This window comes from Urocampus carinirostris, chromosome 2 (genome assembly GCF_059441175.1).
Source record: "Urocampus carinirostris isolate Australia breed hairy pipefish chromosome 2, RoL_Ucar_1.0, whole genome shotgun sequence".
Taxonomy (NCBI): domain Eukaryota; kingdom Metazoa; phylum Chordata; class Actinopteri; order Syngnathiformes; family Syngnathidae; genus Urocampus; species Urocampus carinirostris.
The window spans coordinates 3,963,782-3,987,796 of NC_142350.1; the positions used below are offsets into that span (position 1 = coordinate 3,963,782).

General features: G+C 38.5%; 1 protein-coding gene across 3 annotated transcripts in view; it reads right to left on the bottom strand.

Annotated features, from left to right (window-relative positions):
- The window catches only part of stt3b (STT3 oligosaccharyltransferase complex catalytic subunit B), a 36,476-nt gene that overhangs the window by 4,581 nt on the left and 7,880 nt on the right, over positions 1–24,015 (bottom strand). For all 3 annotated transcript variants that reach the window (XM_088328434.1, XM_088328436.1, XM_088328433.1), the window contains 11 exons: positions 18,547–18,655; positions 16,190–16,477; positions 10,989–11,054; positions 10,762–10,861; positions 10,209–10,307; positions 9,974–10,120; positions 5,044–5,092; positions 4,579–4,733; positions 2,686–2,897; positions 728–915; positions 496–667 (listed from right to left, as the gene is read on the bottom strand). In XM_088328434.1, the coding sequence (XP_088184560.1) occupies positions 496–667; positions 728–915; positions 2,686–2,897; positions 4,579–4,733; positions 5,044–5,092; positions 9,974–10,120; positions 10,209–10,307; positions 10,762–10,861; positions 10,989–11,054; positions 16,190–16,477; positions 18,547–18,655 (1,585 nt within the window). The remainder of the gene's footprint in view (positions 1–495; positions 668–727; positions 916–2,685; positions 2,898–4,578; positions 4,734–5,043; positions 5,093–9,973; positions 10,121–10,208; positions 10,308–10,761; positions 10,862–10,988; positions 11,055–16,189; positions 16,478–18,546; positions 18,656–24,015) is intronic.

Sequence of the window (24,015 nt, forward strand, 5' to 3'; positions counted from 1 at the left end):
GTTTTACTTTCAACGCCGACTGAAAATGTACATAATATCTACTTCCATGCCACGAGGGTTAAAGGAACTGTACGGGGCTTGCAACCTTTTTACCCACTGCAACCATCTCCTGGCTCGTGACATCATTGCAGCCTGCACGCGCTCGAATACACCCATCATTTTTCATTTTACCTGGGGTTTGGGTTGGCGTTTTGAATTGACTTGAAACAGGCATTTTCTTACTTTCACCGTTTTCATGCAACACTAACAAAAACAAAACTGCTCTCCAGCAAAACACAAACCCTATACACCTCCCACCTATTGTGTTCCGCCCCGAACAGCTCTAATAAATCTAAGCTAAAAGCGCATAGGCGCAATGGAAAATAAGGCATAGGGACTCGTTGAACTCAGTTGGGCATTGTCAACATCTTTATAGAGGAAATCATTAATTTGTTAAATCGACACAGCCCATCTTGAAATTACAGCTAGGCAAAATAATTGACCATCATGTCTCACCAGCGCTATGTGACTGTTGTTCCACGTGTTGTTGTCCACCAGCGTTGTGCGGTTGGCCATGCCAGCAATCTGGTAGCCGTAATCCCACCAGGACATGACGCGGGCGTGCTCGTCCGTGTTCTGTCGCAGCCAATAGTAAGCCTCGCGGAAGTCGTCCAGGATGTTCCTCGACCTAGACGGGTGGGGACAATTCACGGATGGGTCCGGGATGCGGGCACGCGACCGTTCCTACCCGTCGTGGTTGTAGGAGGCGAGGACCACGCTTGGGCTGGAGTAAGCGTTGCTGGTGACCCAAGTGCAGTGCACGGCAAACATCATGAGGAGCATCAGCATCAGCATGGTCACGATGGACTTGATGTTGGGGCCTAAACCTTCTTCCGCTTTCTCCTGCTCAGAAACGTGTTTACGCACCTTGCCCGCCTGGCCAAAAGAACAAAAAAATGGCATCATAAGGCACTTTACACAAAATACCTTATTTGTAGAGAATACTAATAATACGATAAGCAATGTTTTATATTTTACTTATGACTATTTTAGTTCCATTTAAATGCAGTGCAATACTTTTATTTGATATTTATAAAATATGATTAAAATAAATTTACTTCAAATCAACATATTATTCAAGTTACCTAAAATCTTCTGCTTAAACAAATTACTTTCATTTCTATTTATTTATTACTATAACTAACGATACATTATACTTAAAATATTCAACGTATTTGATTATGTTATTTAATGTATCATTTTGCCAAAGAACATTTTTGTAGGTTATTATTGTACTTCATAAATTTCAACAAATATTTTACCCAAGTAACTTATTATTTTATTGAATTATAGTACTTGTATTAAATTTGAATATTTTTCCAGATATTTTTAATATATTAACAATCTTTTTTGATTATTTTTCGTTAATATTTCATTTGCATTATCACGTATTTTAACTTACTAAATATCTTGAAATATGTGTCAATTTATTATTTTAATTAGCATTGTTTTAAATATTCATATAACATTTTTCTTGTTTGTTTTATTGTAATTCATTTTAGCTAAATGAAATAATATAAATATAAACTTATGACAATATAGATTTCCTTTAAATATTTCTCTATCGATTTACTATTTTCTGTTTTATTTAAGATATGGTTTATTTAATTATACTGACCAGAATTTTATTTAATTTTTTGGGGTGTTATTTTTTTTCGATACTTACACAATACTTTACTTGAAATGTCTGAATTTGAATTTTATTAATTTATCCAAGATAATATAACAATACATTTGAAATATCTTAAACACGTTTTTCTTAGTTGCTGCTAAATGTTATTCCAGGTTTGCACACTATTTTCATGATCAAGACACATACTTGATTTTTAGATTTGATAAAATTGTGAATACATTTGTTTTATAGAACAAATCTCTCCCTGTATAGGTGTTGGGTAAATCTGTAATATGGCGCTTACATTTTCAGTTGCAGGAAGTTCTTCCGTATACAATTCACCTTAATTTTTCATGGACCATAATGAATGTCCATAATTGATATGTAATCCTCACACTAATGGCCTCTTGGGCGCGACGACGCCTCATAGGACAATGCTGTACAAAATAATGGCAGTTGCAGTTAATCACGAGGGAAGAAATGCAATAGCAAGGCAAGGCCACCATAGAGCAGTGTCGGCATCATTTTTAAGCAGACTTGAGAATCATCGCGTTCATTTCAAGCATTTTGAAGCACCCGCAAAAACCCTTGTTAATGCACCATATTGGGACTTTTTGGGGGGATTTTTGTTGCTGCTAAATGTTATTGAACTTTTTATTGTACAATTGATAAAAAGCACTATTTTTAATTGCACTCTTATAACATAAGCCAGTCCAAGCGCCATGTCGTAAATATTTTTCTGTCTATCCTGATACCGTCATATCTTTTTTTCCCTCTTTAAAGTCTTCATTACATATTCACCATGGAGTGCCATATCTGATCTTCTAGTATACGACGTATACAGTGTTGATATAAATGACAATTAAATCCAAATATTTTACTTTAGAAATTCTAGTCAATTTACAATTTGAGTTGGTATTATTTGATTTAGTTTTTCAAACAATCATTTTACTTATCGGATGAGTTAATTTTGAGCATGTTCCGCCATGATGAAATGAAACGGGATTTTTCAAAAGGAGGAAAAGAAGAGAGACCTTATCGTAGAGGTTTCCGGAGTTCCTTTTATCGTCCTCGTCGCTGCTGTCATCTGCAGGAGGCTTCTCTCTCTTGCTGTCGTCTCCCATATAATGTTGGAAAACGCTGGAGAAGGCCACGGCGGACAGCATGCACACCACCGGTGTTAGCGTTAGCATCAAACGCACCATCACGCCCGCAAAGTACACCGCGCTGATGGCATACAGGGCCACTGCGAACATCCCAGAGAAAAAAACCGTCAGGTAATGTTCACAAGAAAAGCATCTTCGGCCATATTAAATGACAAAAAAGAATGGGCCACTAGTAAATAAGTTTGTCCCAAGTCCTGTGATAAATGAACCAAACGACTTGGCCTCATTATCCAACAATATAAATATATATATTGTTTTATACATTATTCCATTTTTTATTCTATTTTCAAATACAGTGGAACCTCGGTTCTTGACCATAATCCGTTCCAGAACCCTGTTCGAAAACCGATTTGGTCGATCACCGAAAATCGTTTTTCCCATTAAAGGTAATGTAAAATCGTTTTAATCCGTTACAACACCCTGAACGTTTACCATGGAAGTAAACATGAAGCTAACCCAGGCTAATCGTACGTTCGCGTTAGCGTAATCTTCCGTACGAAAGATTACGCTAACATGAACGTGTAAAAATAAAAAAATCAGGTCGTTTACACGTCATTTAGCACCCGGGTCTACACAACGAGTGGTGAGCGGTTGAAGGATAAAGAAAAGATTTATAAATGGGATATCTTACCTGTGTGGTGGTCTGGAGAAGCCATGCTCTATTCCCTCGAAGAAGGGAAACTCGCACATCTTCTTCATATTTTGCTATTATTTCGTTCTTAAATGCAATAGTTGTACACACTACTCTTCTTTTTTCACCTGTAGCAACTTTGCTGCTTGCACCGACCTTCTTCCGAGGCATAATTAGGGGTTAAAACACTCCGTTCACCGATATCAAAAACAAAACAAAAAAGGAGTGCGCGCTCACGTGACAACAGTTCTTCACGAGGGGTGGGGGCAATCTACACCCGTACGCCGCTCAGCATCGCCCCTAGCGTACCGGCGTTCAAACTCAGATTTTTTTAAAATTTTTGGTCGAGAACCGATTTGTTCGAACTGAGAGGCGTTCGAAAACCGAGGTTCCACTGTACTTATTTTTTTGTAATCCGCAAAAAATATTTTTTAGCTCGTTTAATTGTTTTGGTAAATTCATCATTTTTAACTCATAAGATAGGTCAAAATAATTTTCTTAAAACAGTTAAATATTTTGTAAATATTTAACTTATTGGATAATGTTAATTTATCATTTCAATTCAAATATTACATTTTACTTTTTTTGATTATTAATTTATATAATAACTTGTATCCATTTTGCCATTTAAAAAATAAAATATCCTATAATTTTGACTTAAAAGATTTTACTAATATGTATACTTTAATTTTGTCTCAATGTATTTTATCAGTAAATTGAAGATGAATGAGATGAATATTTTGATCACATGACTTGAAACATATTTAATAAATGTATAAAATGTTTGATTGTTTTTTTTTTCACTTATTTTAGTTTGTCTCATTCTTTTTTATTATTAAATTTAAGGTACCTGTACATTACACAAAAAAATATTTAAATGACTGATTTGAATTATTTTAGGATATTCATAAAATATGAAAATTGTATTTCTATTATTTCACTCACTTATTTCAATTTGAATTATTTAATTTAAGATTATAATTATTGTACTATGGTATTTCACCTTTAGAAATTTTAAGGTATATATATTTATAAGCATCTTTATTCACTTTCAAACAGAACGTGTTTATTTCATCAAGCGCCTCAAAGAACACACTCCAAAGAATATGTCCATGGTCAAGGAGACGTACCAAAGACTCTTTCGTCATTGATGTTCCTGATGCAGAACCAAAGTCCCGCAGGGAAGGTGCACACCAGAATGTGAAGGTCGAAGAAAAAGGACACCCACGTGGTGGGCTGATGCTCTGACACCGAGGCGATGATTGGGATGTGGATTTTGGCATAGCTGAGGAAGCACATTTCCACAAATGAATACAAATATTATATTGCGCTATATCACAACAGAAGATTATTACCGCCTATTCCTTATACTTGAAATATTTCATATGACAGTTTTACAGATTACAAGAAGATAGCCACAAAAAGATTTACCATCAGCCACCAGAGGAAAAAATAAATAAAGCAGGAGAACTGATTGTTGCATATTGGTCATCTTTCATTGGGAAAGCTTGAAGCGTTCTTTTTTTTTTTTTTTCAAGTGACACCGCTCAAGTTAGCAACTTTAACATTTTGTACAAACCCTGAGAGAAACTTACCCAGTGTCCCAAAGTGAGTAGAAACGGCCGCTCCATGGAGCGATGTACCCTAAAGACAGAAGAAAAAAAACGAACTTCAACTAAAACAAGTCACTTTTCTGCAAAAATAATGGAATATTTCAAAATATTGAGTCAAAAAACTGTTTATAATGAAATGGGATCGTTTTCTGACAGTGACACTGAAGGACAAAGAAAGAGCCGTTAACAATAAGACGATAGTGGAAAACTGAAGCCTGCAGCCAAATGACTAACATGAGCGGCTAGAGACTGAAAGAATGGGGAAAAAAAACCCTGAAGCTGCTGAATCATAGATCTTAGCAACGTTTGGTTGAACAATTAGTTGGGAAAAGTGAGTAACAATGAAGGATGCAGCAGGAGCAGCTAACAATTGCGGTGAATCATAGCCTGCACCAAGTGGTTAAGAGGAGTGGCTAGAGAAGGAATCGATAGGTAAAAAGGGAATATGCTGAATCACAGAACTCAGCAATGTTTGGTTGCATGAACAGTTGTGAGAAGCGAGTCACAATGAAGTATAACAATACAATAACAAAACAATGAAGCCAACAATAGCGGGGAGTGATAGCCTGCAGCTGAGTGGCTATCATGAGTGGTTAGAGAAGGAATCAGTAAAAAAAATAAATAAAAAAAGGGGGGATGCGGAATCACAGAACGGAGCAATGTTTGTTTGTATTAGCAGCTGTGAAACGCGGGTCACAAGGAAGGCCGAATCATAATAAGCTAACTAACAGAGACGAGCTATAGATTGCACCAAGTGGCCTACACGAGTGGCTAGAGAAGGAAACAGTGGGGAAAAAAAGTCTTAAATGACGGGACTCGGAGATTCACACGCAGGGCTCAGCTGTGTGTCGTGAGTATCCGTTTCATGCCAAAAAGAAGCACCAGGACAAATTAGCGCCACAAAATCCCATTTGGACTTCTGTAGTAGCAGGATGGCCACCAAACATGTACGCCTGTGTAACGGAATGACATTTCTAAACACCATGTCATGGTTATGAGAGATTACATGTGTTTTTGCTTATTATAAACCACTAGGGGCTGCTATATAATACACTCTGGGGCTTTAAAACATACCATATATTTGTAACAATTGCATAGGTTCAAGTCTGTTCCAATCCCAGTAGGAGAGTTAAAAATGTTTTGATGGATATGCTTTTAAATTGGGAATTGCTGTCAATTGTAATGTGGAACATGATCAAAAGCGTTCCCTAAATACTCAAAAGACACTTCCTCACTGATGGAATTCCATAAAAATGACTCGTAAAAAAATCAATAATCAGAGAAGGAGGCGTGAAACTGTGGTAACCGCATCGCAGAACTGCTTATTAAAAGGAAGAAATATCCACGAAAAGGACAATAAACACCAAAAAATGTCAGTTGAGCCTCGCTGATTTAGATTTACAGCTAGCAAACTTTATATAATATTTCTATACAAAATATAGTTATTTCATCAGCTATCTGTGTGGATCCAGTTACTTTTTTAGCTTGAATTGCATCTGACATTGTGGTTTAAGGGGAAGACTGTGAAATTTCCAATCTACAGGACTGTCTCAGAAAATTAGAATATTGTGATAAAGTTCTTTATTTTCTGTAATGCAATTAAAAAAACAAAAATGTCATACATTCTGGATTCATTACACATCAACTGAACTATTTCAAGCCTTTTATTATTTGAATATTGCTGATTTTGGCTTACAGCTGAAAAAAACTCAAAAATCCTATCTCAAAATATTAGAATACTTCCTCAGACCAAGTAAAAAAATAATTTTATAACAGCAAAACTAAATCAAACATTTGAAAATGTCCATTGATGCACTCAGTACTTGGTTGGGAATCCTTTTGCACGGATTACTGCATCAATCCGGCGTGGCATGGAGGCAATCAGCCTGTGGCATTGCTGAGGTGTTATTGATGCCCAGGATGCTTCGATAGCGGCCTTCAGCTCATTTGCATTTGTAGGTCTGGTGTCTTTCATCTTCTTCTTAACTATACCCCACAAATTCTCGATGGGGTTCAGGTCAGGGGAATTAGCAGGCCAATCAAGGACAGTGATGCCATGGTCAGTGCACCAGTTACTGGTGGTTTTGGCACTGTGGGCAGGTGCCAGATCATGCTGGAAAATGAAATCCTCATCTCCATAGAGCTTTTCAGCAGATGGAAGCATGTAGTGCTCTAAAATCTCTTGGTACACAGTTGCATTTACTCTGGACTTGATGAAACACAGTGGACCAACACCAGCAGCTGACATGGCTCCCCAAACCATTGCTGACTGTGGGAACTTCACACTGGATTTCAAGCAACTTGGATTTGACTTCCAAATGAAATGCAAAACTTGCTTTCGTCTGAAAAGAGGACTTTGGACCACTCTGCAACTGTCCAGTGCTTCTTCTCCATAGCCCAAGTCAGACGCTTCTTCCGTTGTCTTGAGTTCAGAAGTGGCTTGACCATGGGAATACGGCTATTGTAGCCCATTTCCCGGACACGTCTGTGAACTGTGACTTTTGATACCTGGACTCCAGCTTCAGCCCACTGTCTTTGAAGCTCCCCCAAATTCTGGAAGTGGCTCTTCTTCACAATTTTGTTAAGGCTGCGGTCATCTCTCTTGGTTGTGCAGCGTTTCCGGCCACATTTTTCCCTTCCAACAGACTTTTTGTGGATATGCTTTGAAACTGCTCTCTGTGAACAGCCTGCTCTTTGAGAAATTTATTTTTGTGTCTTACCCTCCTGATGGAGGGTATCAATGATGGTCCTCTGGACAGCAGTCAGATCAGCAGTCTTCCCCATACTTGTGATTTAGTTTACTGAACCAAGCTGAGTGTTTTTAAGGCTCAGGAAACCCTCGCAAGGTGTTTCGAGTTAATTAGATGATTCAGGTGATTAGTTGAATAGCCTACTTGTATACTTTTTCATGATATTCTAATATTTTGAGATAGGATTTTTGAGTTTTCTTAAGCTGTAAGCCAAATTCAGCAATATTAAAATAATAAAAGGATTGAAATAGTTCAGTTGATGTGTAATTAATCTAGAATGTATGACATTTTTGTTTTTTTAATTGCATTACAGAAAATAAAGAACTTTATCACAATGTTCTAATTTTCTGAGACAGTCCTGTATAAGATTTTGTTCCGAAGGGATGTCAACCCTGTTCAAGCCATAATTCTTAGCACTGCATATGGAGCATGTGTTACCCTTACAATAACTGTTTTTCTTTAATAAATAGGTTACTGTGGTTAAAATATAATACAAGCCTAAAAACTGATGCAAGTTTATTAAGAAGTGTTCTACATAGATAATGTGTTTAGCTGACATTAATTTGGAAAAAAGTAGCCAAACAATACTACTTCCGGGTTCCGTGCATCACTTCCATTTCCGCCAGCTCAACATACTCAATGTACGGTATTGTATTGTTGCAGTTTTCACCATTCAAAGGAAGAAATTAAAGCTGTGGTCACTGTCCGTTGGTAGTTAAGCTCGGTGTCATATCAATGACAACAAACAGAAAAAAATGTATCCTGAGACATCAGCTGAGAGTTTTTACTGCTCTCTGTTCTCTCATGCTGCCACACAGATGGAAAAACGCTTGAACAACCGTAAAACCAAGAAATAAATTTATTTGGACATGCAGGTAAGCTAAAACCATCGACCCTGATTGCCTGGTCAACAATCATCAGAGGGCACGTCTCCTAGGAAACAGGCCCTTAAGCATTAAGAGTTGGTTGCAGTATGCCAACGTGCAACAATTTCCATTTTGCTTTTACACAAAATAACACATTTGCATTTCAACATAAGAGATTCAAATTGAACAGATTCATCAATAAATTAACATATTTTCCAGACTATGAGGCGCACCTGAAAACCCCTCGATGGCCAGAAATTTCTAAGTGTGCCTTACATGGTGGAAAAACGGTGGATAAAATTGAAAACGCATAGTTACAATTAAATGATACTGCATATGGTAACTGTTCTGCCTTTGAGAAACAGATCTTCAAATGCTCTTTTGTGGTTATGGGATATTGTTTGTTGCTAAAAAAACAAAACTAAAGATAAGTGCTGGACCTGGACTTTAAGTTTAAATACAGTAATGATGGATTAGATTTCTGAAGACCAATATCAAAATATTAGTCTATCTATCTTTCTACCTTGGTCATATCCCTCAAGAGGGGTGACCGACAGCAAGACACACACATACAATAAAAGGGAAATAAATAGCAAAAAAAAAAAAAAACAAAAAAAAAAACAAACCACAAATATTTTTGGACCGTGGCCAACCCAATTGTCCAAACACCCAAACAAGTTAGGCACCTCGGCACCCAAGTTGGTCATGCTTTCGTCCCTCCAGATGAAATGAGACACCAGAAAGCGGCCATGTCACTCGGGTCAGAGTGACACAACACACTCTTTAGTTCAACAGCAGGGCCCGACAGCTTTCACTGGTTTACCCCTGCTGCATCATACGGCCCAGCCCATCCTTAAGAACGCTTCCACAATCCCACTATCCTTTCACAACACCTCTCCACTCCTTTTTATCACCAACAAGAGCTCTAGCTTCCATTATATTTAGACCTCTTTCCTGCAGTGCACTCATAACACCATCCATCCACGTCAATCGCGGCCTTCCTCTTGGTCTCCTTCCATTGACTTCTGCTCTGTAAATCCTCTTCAACATTCGCTCCTCATCCATCCTCTCCATGTGTCCAAACCAACCGAGTACTCTCTTATCAACACGCTTGCTCAGTTCCACGACTACTCCAGTTCTGTCCCTCACAATTTCATTTCTCAGTCTGTCCAATCTTGTCACTCCTAACATAGTCCTCAAACACTTCATCTCAAAAACATAAATATAAAACAAATATCAGTGCAATGAAGATATTGTAATGCCAGCTTAAATATCCTGATTGCTAGGGCCCTCTACCTGTGTACGTGAGATAGATGACGGTGAGGAAAACCACGCCAGCCGCAAGAGACACGCCCAAGAAGAAGAGCGTCTGGAATTCTTGTCTGGTCAGCCTGTCTCTTAAGTATTGCAGGAAAGCGTATGCTTGCAGGAGAGCAAACACTCCTGCGATGAGAAATTTCGACAAAGTTGAATAAATTGGCAACAAAAAAAAAACCTAGAGCATTAGATGCACTTCTGTCACGTGACTCACCAGCAGCCGCCATGTGTTCGCTGGTCCTGATTGGCTGAAAGCCGACAAACGGAATCTGCATGGACAATACCAGTCCAACAATGTAGAATGTGCTGTAAGCTGGAGAGAGGAATAACAATGTAAAATGTTTTATTAGGAATCAACAAGTATTTATTATGCATTTACTGAGGGCTTCGTCCCATTATGCCTCTTCCTGGTGTCACAAGACGTACGGGGTGTGTGACACACACACCAATATATATTATACAATATACATTATATAATATTCGGTTTGGTTTTGGAAAAAAAAAAAGTTACATGCACACGTTTCTAAAGATTTTCTTTTATTCTAGGTTTTCCCCTAAATTACAAACCACAGTAGCGGGATGCAAAAAATTTGCAATTTGAATTTAAAGCATCCAAAAAGGACGCTCTGTTCTACTAAAGATCATTATATATTATTGTTATCATACATTTCAATGTAATTTTGTATTGCTGATTTGGATCGACATTGTCTGGATTTTTTCAAGCGATTCCCCGAAACCTGTTATTTCTATGGACGGGAGCACCCTACCGATGTAGACTCTTCGGCTGTAACGTTGCATGAGCAGCAGCACAAACACATGGAGGGGGATCAAGTTGATTATAAATACGTAGCCGCCCCACGCAGATACCTGCAAGAAATAACATTTTTTTAACGTATTACTTCCCGTACATAATCATTTCAATTCAGTGAGAAAAATATTGTGCAAACAAGTCGGATGAGAAACCGTACGATGCAATGATCTAGACAGTATTTACCATGTAGAAGTAGCAGAGGCAACAGCCGATTGTCCAAAACACCGAGCCAGTCTTCACAGATTTCACCTAGGAAAGACATGAACCCTTTTACACAGTATCAGGGAAGGAAAAAAAGAAGGAAGTTGTTCCTTTGCCCATGCAAAGATTTTACTCTTATACACTTAATATCGAACAAAAAAATCCAACTGAATGTCTAAATTTAAATGAGACATTGTGAAAAGGAACAATAGAGTTCTGTATCCTCCGATCTCTCGAAAGGTTTTTATTGTGAAGGGCATCCATTAACTTGGTAGCTTTGTAAGACGACCGATCTATAATTCATCATCTGAGGCCATAACAAAGTGAAGGCCACTTTTTGATAAAACAAAGTGTGTCGGTTAAAAGGGAAGAAAAAAGGACTGCAGCAGAGTTTTGAATATTTAACAAATATATTTATAGGTATAGGTATGTTTATAGAATGAAGTAAGTAGTAAAATTCAATTTGATTAAACTTCAAAATAATTACTTTTAAAATAGATTTTTTTACTTAAGAAACCTAAAAAATGCATAGTCATTTAGTCAATGTTATATTTTTATTTGAGCAGATTTATCTATGAGCAGAATTTTACATTTATAATATATATCATGTAGGTTTTAGATCGGGAGATTGTCTAATAATAGTCTGTAGTTTGCCTGAGTCTGTGCAGCCCTTTGTGATTAAGGGCTATATAAACAAACATAACTTTACTTCAGATATTTTACACATTTTTTTTAGTTAATTTATTACTTGAACTGTATTTTTACAATTTATTGAGGCTAATCATCAAGTATTTATATCGTATTTTATCTATTTAATTATTTGAGAACTTAAAATTAGAGAGAAAAAAATAATAACTTAATTAGTAAAATATGACTGAGGTCATGAAAAAAATCAAATAATAAAAATAAAATAAGCTGCAGCTGAAAATTAAAAATTAAAATAAAATATTGTAGATTTTTCCAAGACCTTAAAAAGAATCTCACACACCACACACACACTTTTTCTTAAGTAAAATATGAGATGAGTTTAAACAAAACAGCTGCAGTTGAAAAAACAATTTGAAAACACATTTTCACATTTAAATACAAAAACAGATTTTAGGTAAAATATTGTACGTTTTTAAAATAACCTTAAATAAAATAACACAAATAAAAACCAAATTAAAGTAACACAAACTAAATTATGGTAGTAAAATATGACATTATTTGAATTAATGGAAAATAAAGAGTTGATAAATCATTCAAAAATTATAAAAATATTTAAAATAACACATTTGATATTTTTTCAAATATTATGAACAATACAAATAAAACTAAAATTCAAGTAATGAATTACCTCAAAGTAAGATTTTAATCCAATTTTTTTCTCAGTACCTAACTCAAATAAATTTAACTCAAAAAATTTACGAAAATATTTGATGACTACTTCACAACCTTTTAGAGGCTTAAAGTTATTTTGTTACTGATTGGAGCGAAAGGCGACCAGTTTTACATTTTTACAAAAACAAATGATAGTTATCTTGTTATTACCAGGTTGTAACTATAAGATAACGATATAACTATTTTGCCCTGTGGTGAGGGGCCCTCTCCTCGTGAGAGGTAAGAGAATTCTCCCACCGTGGTCCGCTGTGTGTCGTAAGAGGCGACTAAAGTGGAGGGAGCGAGGGGCCTGGGGATCCTCTCCTCTCTATCACTACTCCCTAAAAGACAGCAAGGCAAAGAAAAGGGGGCTGGATTTTATATGTGCATATGGACCTGGTTCAGAAAGAAGCGCTGAGGAGAGAGAGGAGTTCTGGAAGGACTTGTCTGAATGTGTGGCAAGTGCGAAAGAAGGGTGGAAAGTGGTAATACTAGGTGACCTGAATGCTAGAGTGGGTGATGAAACGGTTGAAAATGTGATTGGTAGATATGGAGTACCAGGAAGAAATGAGAGTGGGAAGAAATTGATTGAGTTATGTGTGGAAAATGAGTCGGTGATTGGAAATACATTGTTTAAAAAGAGGGACGTGAATAAGTATACCTTTGTAAGAGTGGATAGTAGCAAGATGATGGACCGAGCACTGATGGATTATGTAGTGGTTAGGAAAGGGATGTTAAGTAGATTGTTGGATGTTCATGTTTACAGAGGTGAAATGAGTGGTATGTCTGATTATTTCTATGTGGAAGGAAAACTGAGAATAGATGGATTGTGGAGGACTAGTTATAAGAAGAGTGTGAGGGAAAAGGTGAAAATGTCAGAGTTGAATAAGGCAGAAAAGGAAAGAGTTTAAAGAGGATAAGGGAAGAGTATGAACGGATTAGTAGAAGAGAAATGGAGAGTGTGGAAATTGAATGGAAGTGGTTTAAAGAGGCAGTGTTGAGGAGTGCAAAAGAAGTGTGTGGAATGAGAAAAGTTGGTCGAGGTATTAGTAAAGGAAGTGAATGGTGGAATGATGAGGTATCAGAGGCTGTGACAGAAAAGAGACGTGCCTTTGAGGAGTGGCTGCAAGATAAGAGTGGCGATGCGTATGAAAGCTATAAAGTGAAGAAAAGGTTGGTAAAAGCGGCAGTGGAAGCAGCAAAAAGGAAAGCAAAGGATGAATGGTGTCGAAAGATAGGAGTGAACTTTGAGGAAAGGAGAAAAGTGTTCTGGAAAGAAGTGAAAAGAGTAAGAAACAGCGAGTCTGGAAAGGAAAGTGAAAGATAAGGATGGTAGATTGCTGGTTAGCGGTAGTGCAGTCAGGACGAGATGGGCAGAGTATTTTGAGGAGTTGCTAAATGTGGAGGATGGGAGAGAAGTGAGAGTCGAGGCGATCAATGGTATGGAGAGAATGCCCGTGTTGGGTGATTTAAATGTGCCCGTGTTGGGTGATTTAAATGTGAAGCCTGTGGAAACATGGGAGGTGCAAGAGGTAGTGAAAAAGGGGGGAGGTGCCTGGGATGGATGGTTGTACTGCTGAATGCCTGAAAAAAGGTGGCACAGCTATGATTGACTGGTTAGTACGTCTGTTGAATGTATGCTTTTTAAGTGGTGTGATTCCTGTTGATTGGTGTAGTGCATGTGTGGTGCCATTATACAAGGGTAAAGGTGATAAGTATGAATGTAGCAATTCGAGCGGTATCAGTTTGTTGTCTGTGCCAGGTAAGCTGTATGGAAGAGTCTTGATTAAGAGAGTGAGAGAAAGAACGAATGAGGTGGTGATGGAGGAGCAGAGTGGTTTCAGGAAAGGAAGAGGATGTGTGGATCAGGTGTTTGCAGTACGACAGGTGTTTGAGAAATATTTTGCAAAAGGTAAGGAGGTTTATTTGGCTTTCATTGACTTGGAAAAGGCGTATGACAGAGTTGATAGAGAGCCGTTGTGGCAAGTGATGGTAATGTATGGAGTGGGTGGAAAGTTGTTGGAAGCATTGAAGAGTTTTTATATGAACAGCAGAGCATGTGTAAGAGTAGGGAGTGAGACAAGTGAGTGGTTCCCTGTGTTGACTGGTGTAAGATAGGGGTGTGTGATGTCACCATGGCTGTACAATGTTTACATGGATGGTGTGGAGAGAGAGGTGAATGTAAGAGTATTTGGCAGAGGTGCAGAGATGATCGATAACAGGGAAACGGTGTGGCAGGTAAATCAGTTGTTGTTTGCAGATGACACAGCGCTTGTGACTGATTCTGAGGAAACATTGAGAAGGTTGGTGACGAAGTTTGGAAGAGTATCTGATAGGCGTAAGTTATGTGTCAATGTTGGGAAGAATAAGGTGATGAAGTGTTCACGTGATGGAGTGGGCATGACGTTAGAAATTAGATAGCATGGACAGGTGCTGGAAGAAGTTGAAAGCTTTAGGTACTAGGGTTGTGATGTGGCTGCAGTTGGTGGAATGGAGTGCAAGGTATTGCACAGAGTGAATCAAGGAAGAAGGTTTTGGGTGCTCTGAGGAGAGTGATGAGCAACAAGAGTATGAGTATGGATGTTAAGAGGGGACTGTATGAGAGTGTGATTGTGCCGACTGTGTTGTATGGTGCAGAGACTTGGAGCCTGAATGCAGATTTAAGAAGGAAATTGAATGTTTTTGAGATGAAGTGTTTGAGGAGTATGTTAGGAGTGACAAGATTGGATAGATTGAGAAATGAAATTGTGAGAGACAGAACTGGAGTAGTCGTGGAACTGAGCAAGCGTGTTGATAAGAGAGTACTCGGTTGGTTTGGACACATGGAGAGGATGGATGAGGAGCGAAACTTGAAGAGGATCTACAGAGCAGAATTAAATGGAAGGAAACCAATGGGAAGGCCGCGATTGACGTGGATGGATGGTGTTTGAGTGCACTGCAGGAAAGAGGTCTAAATATAATGGAAGCTAGAGCTCTTGTTGGTGATAGGAAAGAAGTGGGGAGGTGTTGTGAAAGGATAGTGGGATTGTGGACACGTTCTTAAGGATGGGCTGGGCACCCGTATGATGCGGCAGGGGTAAACCAGTGAAAGCTGCTGTTGAACAGAAGAGAGTGTTGTGTCACCCTGACCCGAGTGACATGGCCGCTTTCTGGTGTCCCATTTCATCTGGAGGGACGAAAGCAAGACCAACTTAGGTGCCGAGGTGCCTAACTTGTTTGGGTGTTTGGGCAATTGGGTTGGCCATGGTCCAAAAAATGTTGTGTTTTTTTTTGTTTTTTTCCCCCCTTTTATTTTATTTGTTATTGTATGTGTTTGTCTTGCTGTCGGTCACCCCTCTTGAGGGATATGACCAAAGTAGATAGATAGATAGATAGATAGATAGATAGATAACTATGAAATGAAATGATCTGCATTTATATAGCGCTTTTCAAGTCAAGACTTCCCAAAGCGCTTTACAGTGTGCTTCACATTTCCCAATAGCGGCCGTGCAGCCACGTAAGGCGCTAACCTGCTTATTGGAGGCATTAGGGGTTCAGTGTCTTACCCAAGGACACTTCGACATGTAACACGGAGGAGCCGGGATTCGAACTGCGATATCTTGATCCCAAGATGAGCGCTCTACCTCCTGAGCCATAGGCTCAGTCAACCACAAAACATGATTCCAGTTAGAAATCAAATTTCCTATGAAATCACAATGACTGATCACTGGTGAGCTATTTTTGGAAGGTTTTCTTAGTGGGATACCTGGTTTCCACAAAGCACCACATTAGAAACACATGATACACATAATAAAAAGTAACAATTTAAAAGTTTACACCCCTACCCAAAGATAGTATGTGAACTGCAGGGCGAAAATGGCTATGCCTTCGTTGTCGAAGGATCCTGCCACCGAACGAGAGATGTATCCGGGCACGATGGCGATGAAGCAGGCGGCCAGCAGGCCGGCTCCTTGGTTCCACAGTTCCCGGGTTAGCAAGAAAGTAGAAACGGCCGTCAGTCCGCTGAAGACGGGCGCCAGGAACACGCAAACGTCACGGATGTGCACAGTGATGTGCAGTAGGTTCAGCACGTAGTGGATCAGGCCCGCTGTCACCATCAGGCCCGGGTATACCTGAAACAGACATGTCATGCATGAATACGTGTTTATTTCGGTCACAACCTAGAATTACCAAATGAAGGAGATTATAGCAACCCTTGGATTTCTAAAAAATCTTTTTCACCCACTGTTTCCCGAGGAATTTTGTAAGACACCGGAAGGTGGACAGTCGAGCGCGGTTCCAGAATAAAATCAATCTTTAAATAAAATGCACTAAATTTTCTCATGAATCCAGAATTCATGACATTTTTCTTTTTTTTTCTCAGCATTGCAGAAAATTAAGAACTTCCCCACAATATTCTTATTTTTTAAGACGTTCCTGTATATTAACACATTATTTTTGCCTTTTGAAAGGTTACAAATTGCTTTGGCTGGCTAGCACGATAATCTAGCTAATCGTAAAAGACTGACGTTAAGTCCTCGTGATTTATTTGATTTTTCAGGAGAAAGCTTATGAGGCAGTTCCCCTCTTTAGTGTCCAAATGGAAATAAACTAGAGCAGTGTGCAAACAAAGTCGACTGTCACGTTCAGTGATAAAGGCCCATCCATTTGCCAAATGGCCCGACAACCGGAGTGCTTGGGGGCTTAATGTTACCATACACAATTCATGAGATAGTAGGAAAAAAAAAAAAAAAAAAAAAAAGGAAATGCACCAAGAACCTACATGTGACTGCAACTAGAGCAGGGATGTAAGCATTGTGGGAAATTGCAAATAAAATATTCAAATGTTTGAAAAAGATGTAGAAGGAATTTAAACACTTTTTCCCAAAGAGATTTTTTTTTTCTTTTGATGCGCTGTAAATATGCAGCTTTTTATAGGACAGGTTAGCTGTCAAAGATTATATTTAGGTATATATCTACTCAAAGCTTATATTTTGTGAGGGTATCCTTTTTTGGCCTGCTTCTGATGTCAAAAGACAGGAAGATGCATGACACATAGTATATATTAACTCATATTACTATGGGCTTCATTGTTTTAGGCCTCTTCTTCATGTCACAAGACATGCAGGGTCTGTGACGCATCGTTAGTGTATACATTAACCCATTTAGTAGTATAAACAAAAATGTCAAAGATTTTATAAGGGCATCATAAATGTAATCAATTTGTACTTATATATTTACTCAGGGCTTCATTGTTTTAACCACTTCATAATGTCATAAGACATGCAGGGTTTGTCATTCATATAGTTGAATATTTACTCATTTACTAATAATTTTATGGCCTCCACTGTTTGGGCTCTTCTTGTTGGGACAGGACATCACAACAGTACTCATTTTTACGGAGGACTTCATTCTTTTTGGCATCTTACTGGTGTCACAAGAAACACAGGTGTGTGTGAGACACAGTTATCATACATTTACTCATTTACAAGAATTGCTATGGGCTTCATTCCTTTTGGCCTCTTCCTGTTATCACAAGACCCTGATTTCACAATCCATAATACGGGTGTGCTTCAAACGTTGTCAATAAAAGGATGCGAGAGCAGAAAACGCAGAAAGTGTTAAGTGCAGAAAGGCTCTCTGTTAAGTTCAAACTTAACCCTCGAATATGTAAACTGAGCTGCAGTATCTGTTGTCGTTTGTTCTTGATCAAATTAAGGCCTAAAGCGGGGGTCTCCAACCTTTTTCACACTGAAAGCTACTTTTTGTTACTAATTAGCGGAGAAAGCAGCACGTTTTTTTTTCCCATTTCTCACATAACAACTTATCATGTTATTGTTACTATGTTATTACAAGGTTAATTATTGGAAGCACGATTAAAAATCAACTCGGTCAACTGCAGAAAAAAATAATTTTACTAGAAAATTGAAATGAGCAAACACTGGTGAGCCATTTTCAGAACAGGTCTGCGGGCACCTCAGCAGTCCTTAAGGGAAATGGAATGGCTATGGAAAAAAATCTCAGCAATGTTTTGGAAAAGCATTCAGGTCTTAAATTATTTCAGAATGGATTATTGTATTGATTCTTTTTTTTTTAGAGTTCATGCCGGAAGGAGCAGCAAAATGAAGTGTGTAATGCCTGATGCTGTTCTCACAAGCATAACTCAATTTAACGTATTGCTAAGACAGCTTCTTATTCTTACCGTTCCACCAACAATCCTTCCCAGGGGATACCACGCCCGCTCATCAAACCAGTTAAGAAACTCATAGAAACCATTGCTTGTGAGATGATGTGTTGATCTGTAATTGAACCTAGAGACACACAGAAAGAAAATGTAAGTGTAGGAAGATTTACATATGTTCATCTTTGTCAAACAAATTACTGACGGACCAAAAACAAGTCTCGGAAGATTGGATTTTCTTCCGTGGAGAAACAATGGGCAAGTTGTGATGGATTTGCAGTGTAAAGATAAAGCTAGATATAACAAGACCACGCTAGTAAAGAGGAATTTAATTACATTTTTGCCTCCTGTTCAGAGCAATTGAAATTCAACTACTTCTACAGACTATTTCATAATTCATAATCCTACTCCAAGACAGACATGCATCCATAATCTCACGCAGGATGAATCTAAGGAGGGTGTCGGCTCAAAATCAAATCCTCCTAGGGAAAATGCCGGATTGACAAAATCTGTTTGCAACAGATGTTTCAGTGACAGCTACTGATTTGCACAAACACCAGATGGAAGAAAAAAAAGGGGTGGTCTTAAATCAGAGGAGATTGTGGCTAAATCCCATTAGTCCCCCTTCCCCTCACCTCAATTTTACTCCTTACTTTAGCAAAACATGTTCACAATGAGGGTAAGAAAGTAAAACCTTGCATAAGGTGAACTATGGAGGGACAAAAGCCCCTTTTCACAGAGTAAGCTCGGGAGCACACTAGCTTCCCTCAGCCACGCCCCCTTGACATTTCTTACAAGTTGGAAGCAGTTGTGGAAGGGAATTAACCAACTATTTGTGTTATTGAATGTAAATTCCTTCAGAGGGGTGTGCAATAAACATAGCATACAGTGATGACGGAGTAAGCAGAAAGTATGTTACTTACCCGCCAAAGAAGTGGAAGGGGGATGAGGAAGATTAACAACATGAAGTGGCTAGGTGAAAGATGAAGTAACGGGATTGATCCTGAGACCAAGATGACAGGCCTTGGTGGAAGAGGTAGTAATGGAATTGAGCCTAAGACTAAGTGGCGTTAAGAACTGCTGGCTGGCAAAATGCTACAATTCAGTGCTTCAGTTCATGAGTGTTTCCCAAAAAGGACAAAAACAATATGCTCGACTATCTCTGATACCTCCGCCAATTTACATTCTATTAAAGTCAGTGCAATCCATGCTAGGTCGGAGGACACACAAAAGGTGGTCCTGCTGCCAAAACACCCCAAGCGTTGCTTTTTATCCACAAAGAATACGGCTCACCTCCAAAGGGGATTTTCTCCGTCTTTGTAAAACACAAAATTAGCCTGTTATAGCGAAAATGCCGCATGCATAATTTAGCGGAGGAAAAGGGACACCGATTTGTTTAGCGGAGGACAAAATTCCGGCGATAAATCACGCAGGGGATTTTCTTGCAGTTTTCACATTTAAGGGCTTCGGTGGCGAGGATGAACGATGGCTGGGAGCTAAACGGAAACAACTTCAGCGGAGTATGTGCTCTTTCTTGTTGGGTTGAGGAGACAAATTAATATTAGTACCTGGAGGTTTGAGTTTGTGCTAGCGCTTTTAAACAAGGAGTCAAAAGTGGCTGCATTTGGACACGAAATGTTATTTCTTCATATTGAAACTCCTTTCTGAAGCTAATCGGTGTGGTATGCTGAGATACCTTCTTGCATCTTTAACTCCTTCTTCCCTTCCTCAACCCTGATAGATCAGTCATCCGACATTTTTTTCCTCTGGGTATAGTGAACGATTTATATTGACAATTACATTAGAACAAAGAAGACAACTTCGTGACCCCCAAACTCTGAAATTCACCCAGCTGGATGGATTTGATCACTTTTGTCTTTCTCTGACCCCAAATCAAACCCCTCTCTGGAAAAAAAACAACACCTGTGACCAGACAAATTCCACAGAGCTGCCAAATATTGAAAGTAATTTAAGAATGGATAGAGAATTTTTAGATTAAGATTTTTTTCCCCAGGAGCATTTAAGAGCGTCAAAAATGGTTCTTAGACAATATCATATCTTAAAAAGAAACCTGCTGCAGCATTAGTGCCAAATGTGGCACTAAAGCTCCATTAATAACAAAGCAACATTGTCGATACAAAAATGAGCATCTTTTGTTGTTTTGATCAAAAATTCAATTTTTAAAATTTGCTATAAACTTGTGTTGCAAACTATGGAAGATTCATAGTATTTTGTAGCACTGATTCAATCAAGAACACAAGATGTAAAAACAAAAAATACCATACCTATGTATTGAAAAATGTATATTCATAGTTCTTTACTTCTATATTTTGCAAAATGTTGAGGCTAATAATTTTCACTGCGCAATTTTGAGATGCACTTACAACTTTGGCCACTCTACAAGCACTATCCTGAGAATTACCTATCCTAATATTCTTTTAATAATTAAAAAGTATTTTATCACATCCTGGAGCACCATGTTGAATCTGGTTTTGGTAAACAATGTTCATAACATCTAATTTTAAGAGTGATCAGGACTAGAGGTTGACCAATTATCTAGCGACCGATTATCAGCCCCGATACTTGGTAAAGTGACGGATATTGATATCAGAACTTTCATTTCTTTGAATGGCCGATTGTTTAAGCTTAGACGTAGCGGAGCCTCTCCTTCGCTCCTACTCATCTCCCTTCTCATCGCTACCCAATCCGAGCCTTTAGATTTGACAAACGACTGGGGCGGAGCCAGTGAAGCAAAAGCTTTTGCAACTCGGCACACTGCAGTCTGCAAACAGCGGCAGCTCTGCTCACTCCGGAGTCCCGACATGCTTGTTATCGTGAATCAAGCCGCTGATCAAATATATTTTAAAATGTCCACGCCGTGGTAGAAAAGTGTAGGTGTGAGAGATTGAGCGATAGCTTAGAAAGTGTAATCAACTTGTTTAAGGGAAAAACGTTCAGGTGTAGACAGATATATTATCCCTTATCACATCAGGTTGTTAATCAAGCATGTGTTTGTGAGTGAGAGAGCATAAAAAATAGCTAAGGTGAAAGGCTGAGTGATTAGCTGTTACCATAACGTTAATTTGTGAACCTGACGGTAAAACATGAGTGCCCACACTTACCGATTTGCGAGCTTTGTTTTAATTTCCATTGCTTTTTCACTTTTTTTTTAAAGTTAATTTGTTGGTCGTATTGACATTAGTACTTAATTTGTTTGAAGGAAAATAATCTGAGCTATTAAAGTTTAAGACGAGTTGCTGCTAAACTTTAATTTACTGTGCTTTTAGTTTTTGGTTTAAGTGTAAGATTAGTTATGAAAGTTGTGTTAAAATTATAATTTAATTCCAGCAAAAGATTTAAGAGAGCTAATAACATTTTGTTTGAATTTATAACAAATATTTTTTATTTTTTTTTGCAACATTAAAAAATGTTAACACCTTTTTTACAGCAAATACATTCTGGCTGTAAATATTGGTTATCTGCCTCTTCTTAATCCCAATAATTATCCGTATAGGCCCTGAAAACCACATATCAGTCGATCGCTAATCAAGACTGCTGAAAATCTCATTCCCAACGGAATTGGAATGAAACTGGAGTCCATCATCGGGTAATTACAGCCCAAAATTCATTTAGAATAGAGACACCAGACTCGAGTTTCATTCTTGACTTGTGAATGCTTTTTGATCCAGGACTTTTGAAGCTGAGAAGAGCCTGGACGGGATGATAAAAAACTACAGCCTTTTCTTTTTTTCCCTGATTGAATTGGAGCCAAGAGTGACAGCGAGGGAATCGTCCTTTTGATTTTGCTTCCAAGTCACTGAAGCGGACATGGACTGCATGAGTGAAATTACAAGCTGTTAAGATTTTGAAAAAAATAGGAATGCTTACTGATTAGTGCCAGTTTGGGAATGTAATAAAAAATATAAAGTATAATTTATGGAGGCTCATTTATTGGGCAATTAAGGGTCCCAAAAAACATCTGATAATAAGTCACTTAAAGGGGTACCTAAATTCTAAAACATACAACCTTTGAGAAAATAAATGTTTTTGCATAATTTCTTTATAGATATAGGTCATTGGTATATTCCAATTATTTCCCAATATAACCCATTTTGAAGACAATCGGTCTCGTCTTTGTTTTCCTGAGCTCTGATGTCATGTGAAGAACACCAGCACCCTAGCAAGCCATATTGGTTTACATGTTAAACAGACGAAAGGGTTTGAGTGTTTTAAGCAAAAGTTTTGGGAGCGTTTGTGGAGAATGCCTAGGCGTTGTGTCACAGGTGGGTGGAGCAATGGCACAACAAATAGCGAGCAGCCAAAATAGGGCGAACTGGCAAAAATAACACACAAAGAGCTAACAGGGGACAAACCAGCCAGGATATGGCAAGCTAGCTGGCTGCTAAATAAGGCTAACCGGGACCAAGCCGCAGAAAACCTGTAGGCTGGTCAACCAAAAGCATGCAGTAGACAGCCAGAAAAACAGGGAGACAACAAAAAAACTACCACGGCAGCAAACACGAACCCAGCCGAAAGAAAACACATTGAGCTCAGCAGACTTGCTGATTGCTAACAAGGCAAACCAAACATAATTGAAAGCCATTGGGAGCCCACACGCTAACCGGGAGCTATCTGGACGATATTGTATTGGCTGCAAGACACGCGGCGAATAACACTAAAGAAAAAGTCACAATGACATACCTAAGGCTAAAAGGGAACGCACGCAGTACAAGACAACAGGTATTCTTACGCCAAGCAGCATTTGATGATCAAATAATGCAACTCTGACAAAACAGTCAGAAGTCCCCCAGCGACATGGCAAGCAAAGTTCTAATTACTCCAAACAGAAATTAACACTGCATTCGCTGATTACTACAATTGCCGTCCGTTTTTCCAAGTGGACACGACATTGTTTTGGTTGTCACCATACAGTGACGTTACAGCTCTAGGGTATACAAGATCAAACTTCCTACATTGAAAAAAATATTTCAAGATCCATGATGATAATACCACCCTGGCTAGTGAACTAGAACCCTTAAACAAGAATGCAGGAAATTGGAAAGAAAATGGCGCGCTACCAAGCTTGAGGTTTTCCATCAAACCTGGTGTGACAGCTTGTTAAAGTATAAAGCGGCCCTTGCCTCTGCAAAATCGGCCTACCTTTCGAAGGTGATTGCGTCTCAAAAGAACAATCCCAAAGTCCTTTTTGACACTGTAGCATCGCTTACAAGGCAACAGACTATCGCAGATAGTTCGACGCACTCTGCTCATTACTTAATGGTCTTCTTTACTAAGAAGATTCAATGCATACAGGAAGAAATTGCTAAAGACATTATTAATACCACACATATTAAAGGGCTGAAATCTACAGATGCACGACAGGGTGGCTGTCCAGGGAAATTGTCCAGTTTTAGTGAACTGTCACTTGATGATCTCAAACAGGTGGTGAATGCGGCCAAACCGACAACTTGCCAGTTCGACCCGCTCCCA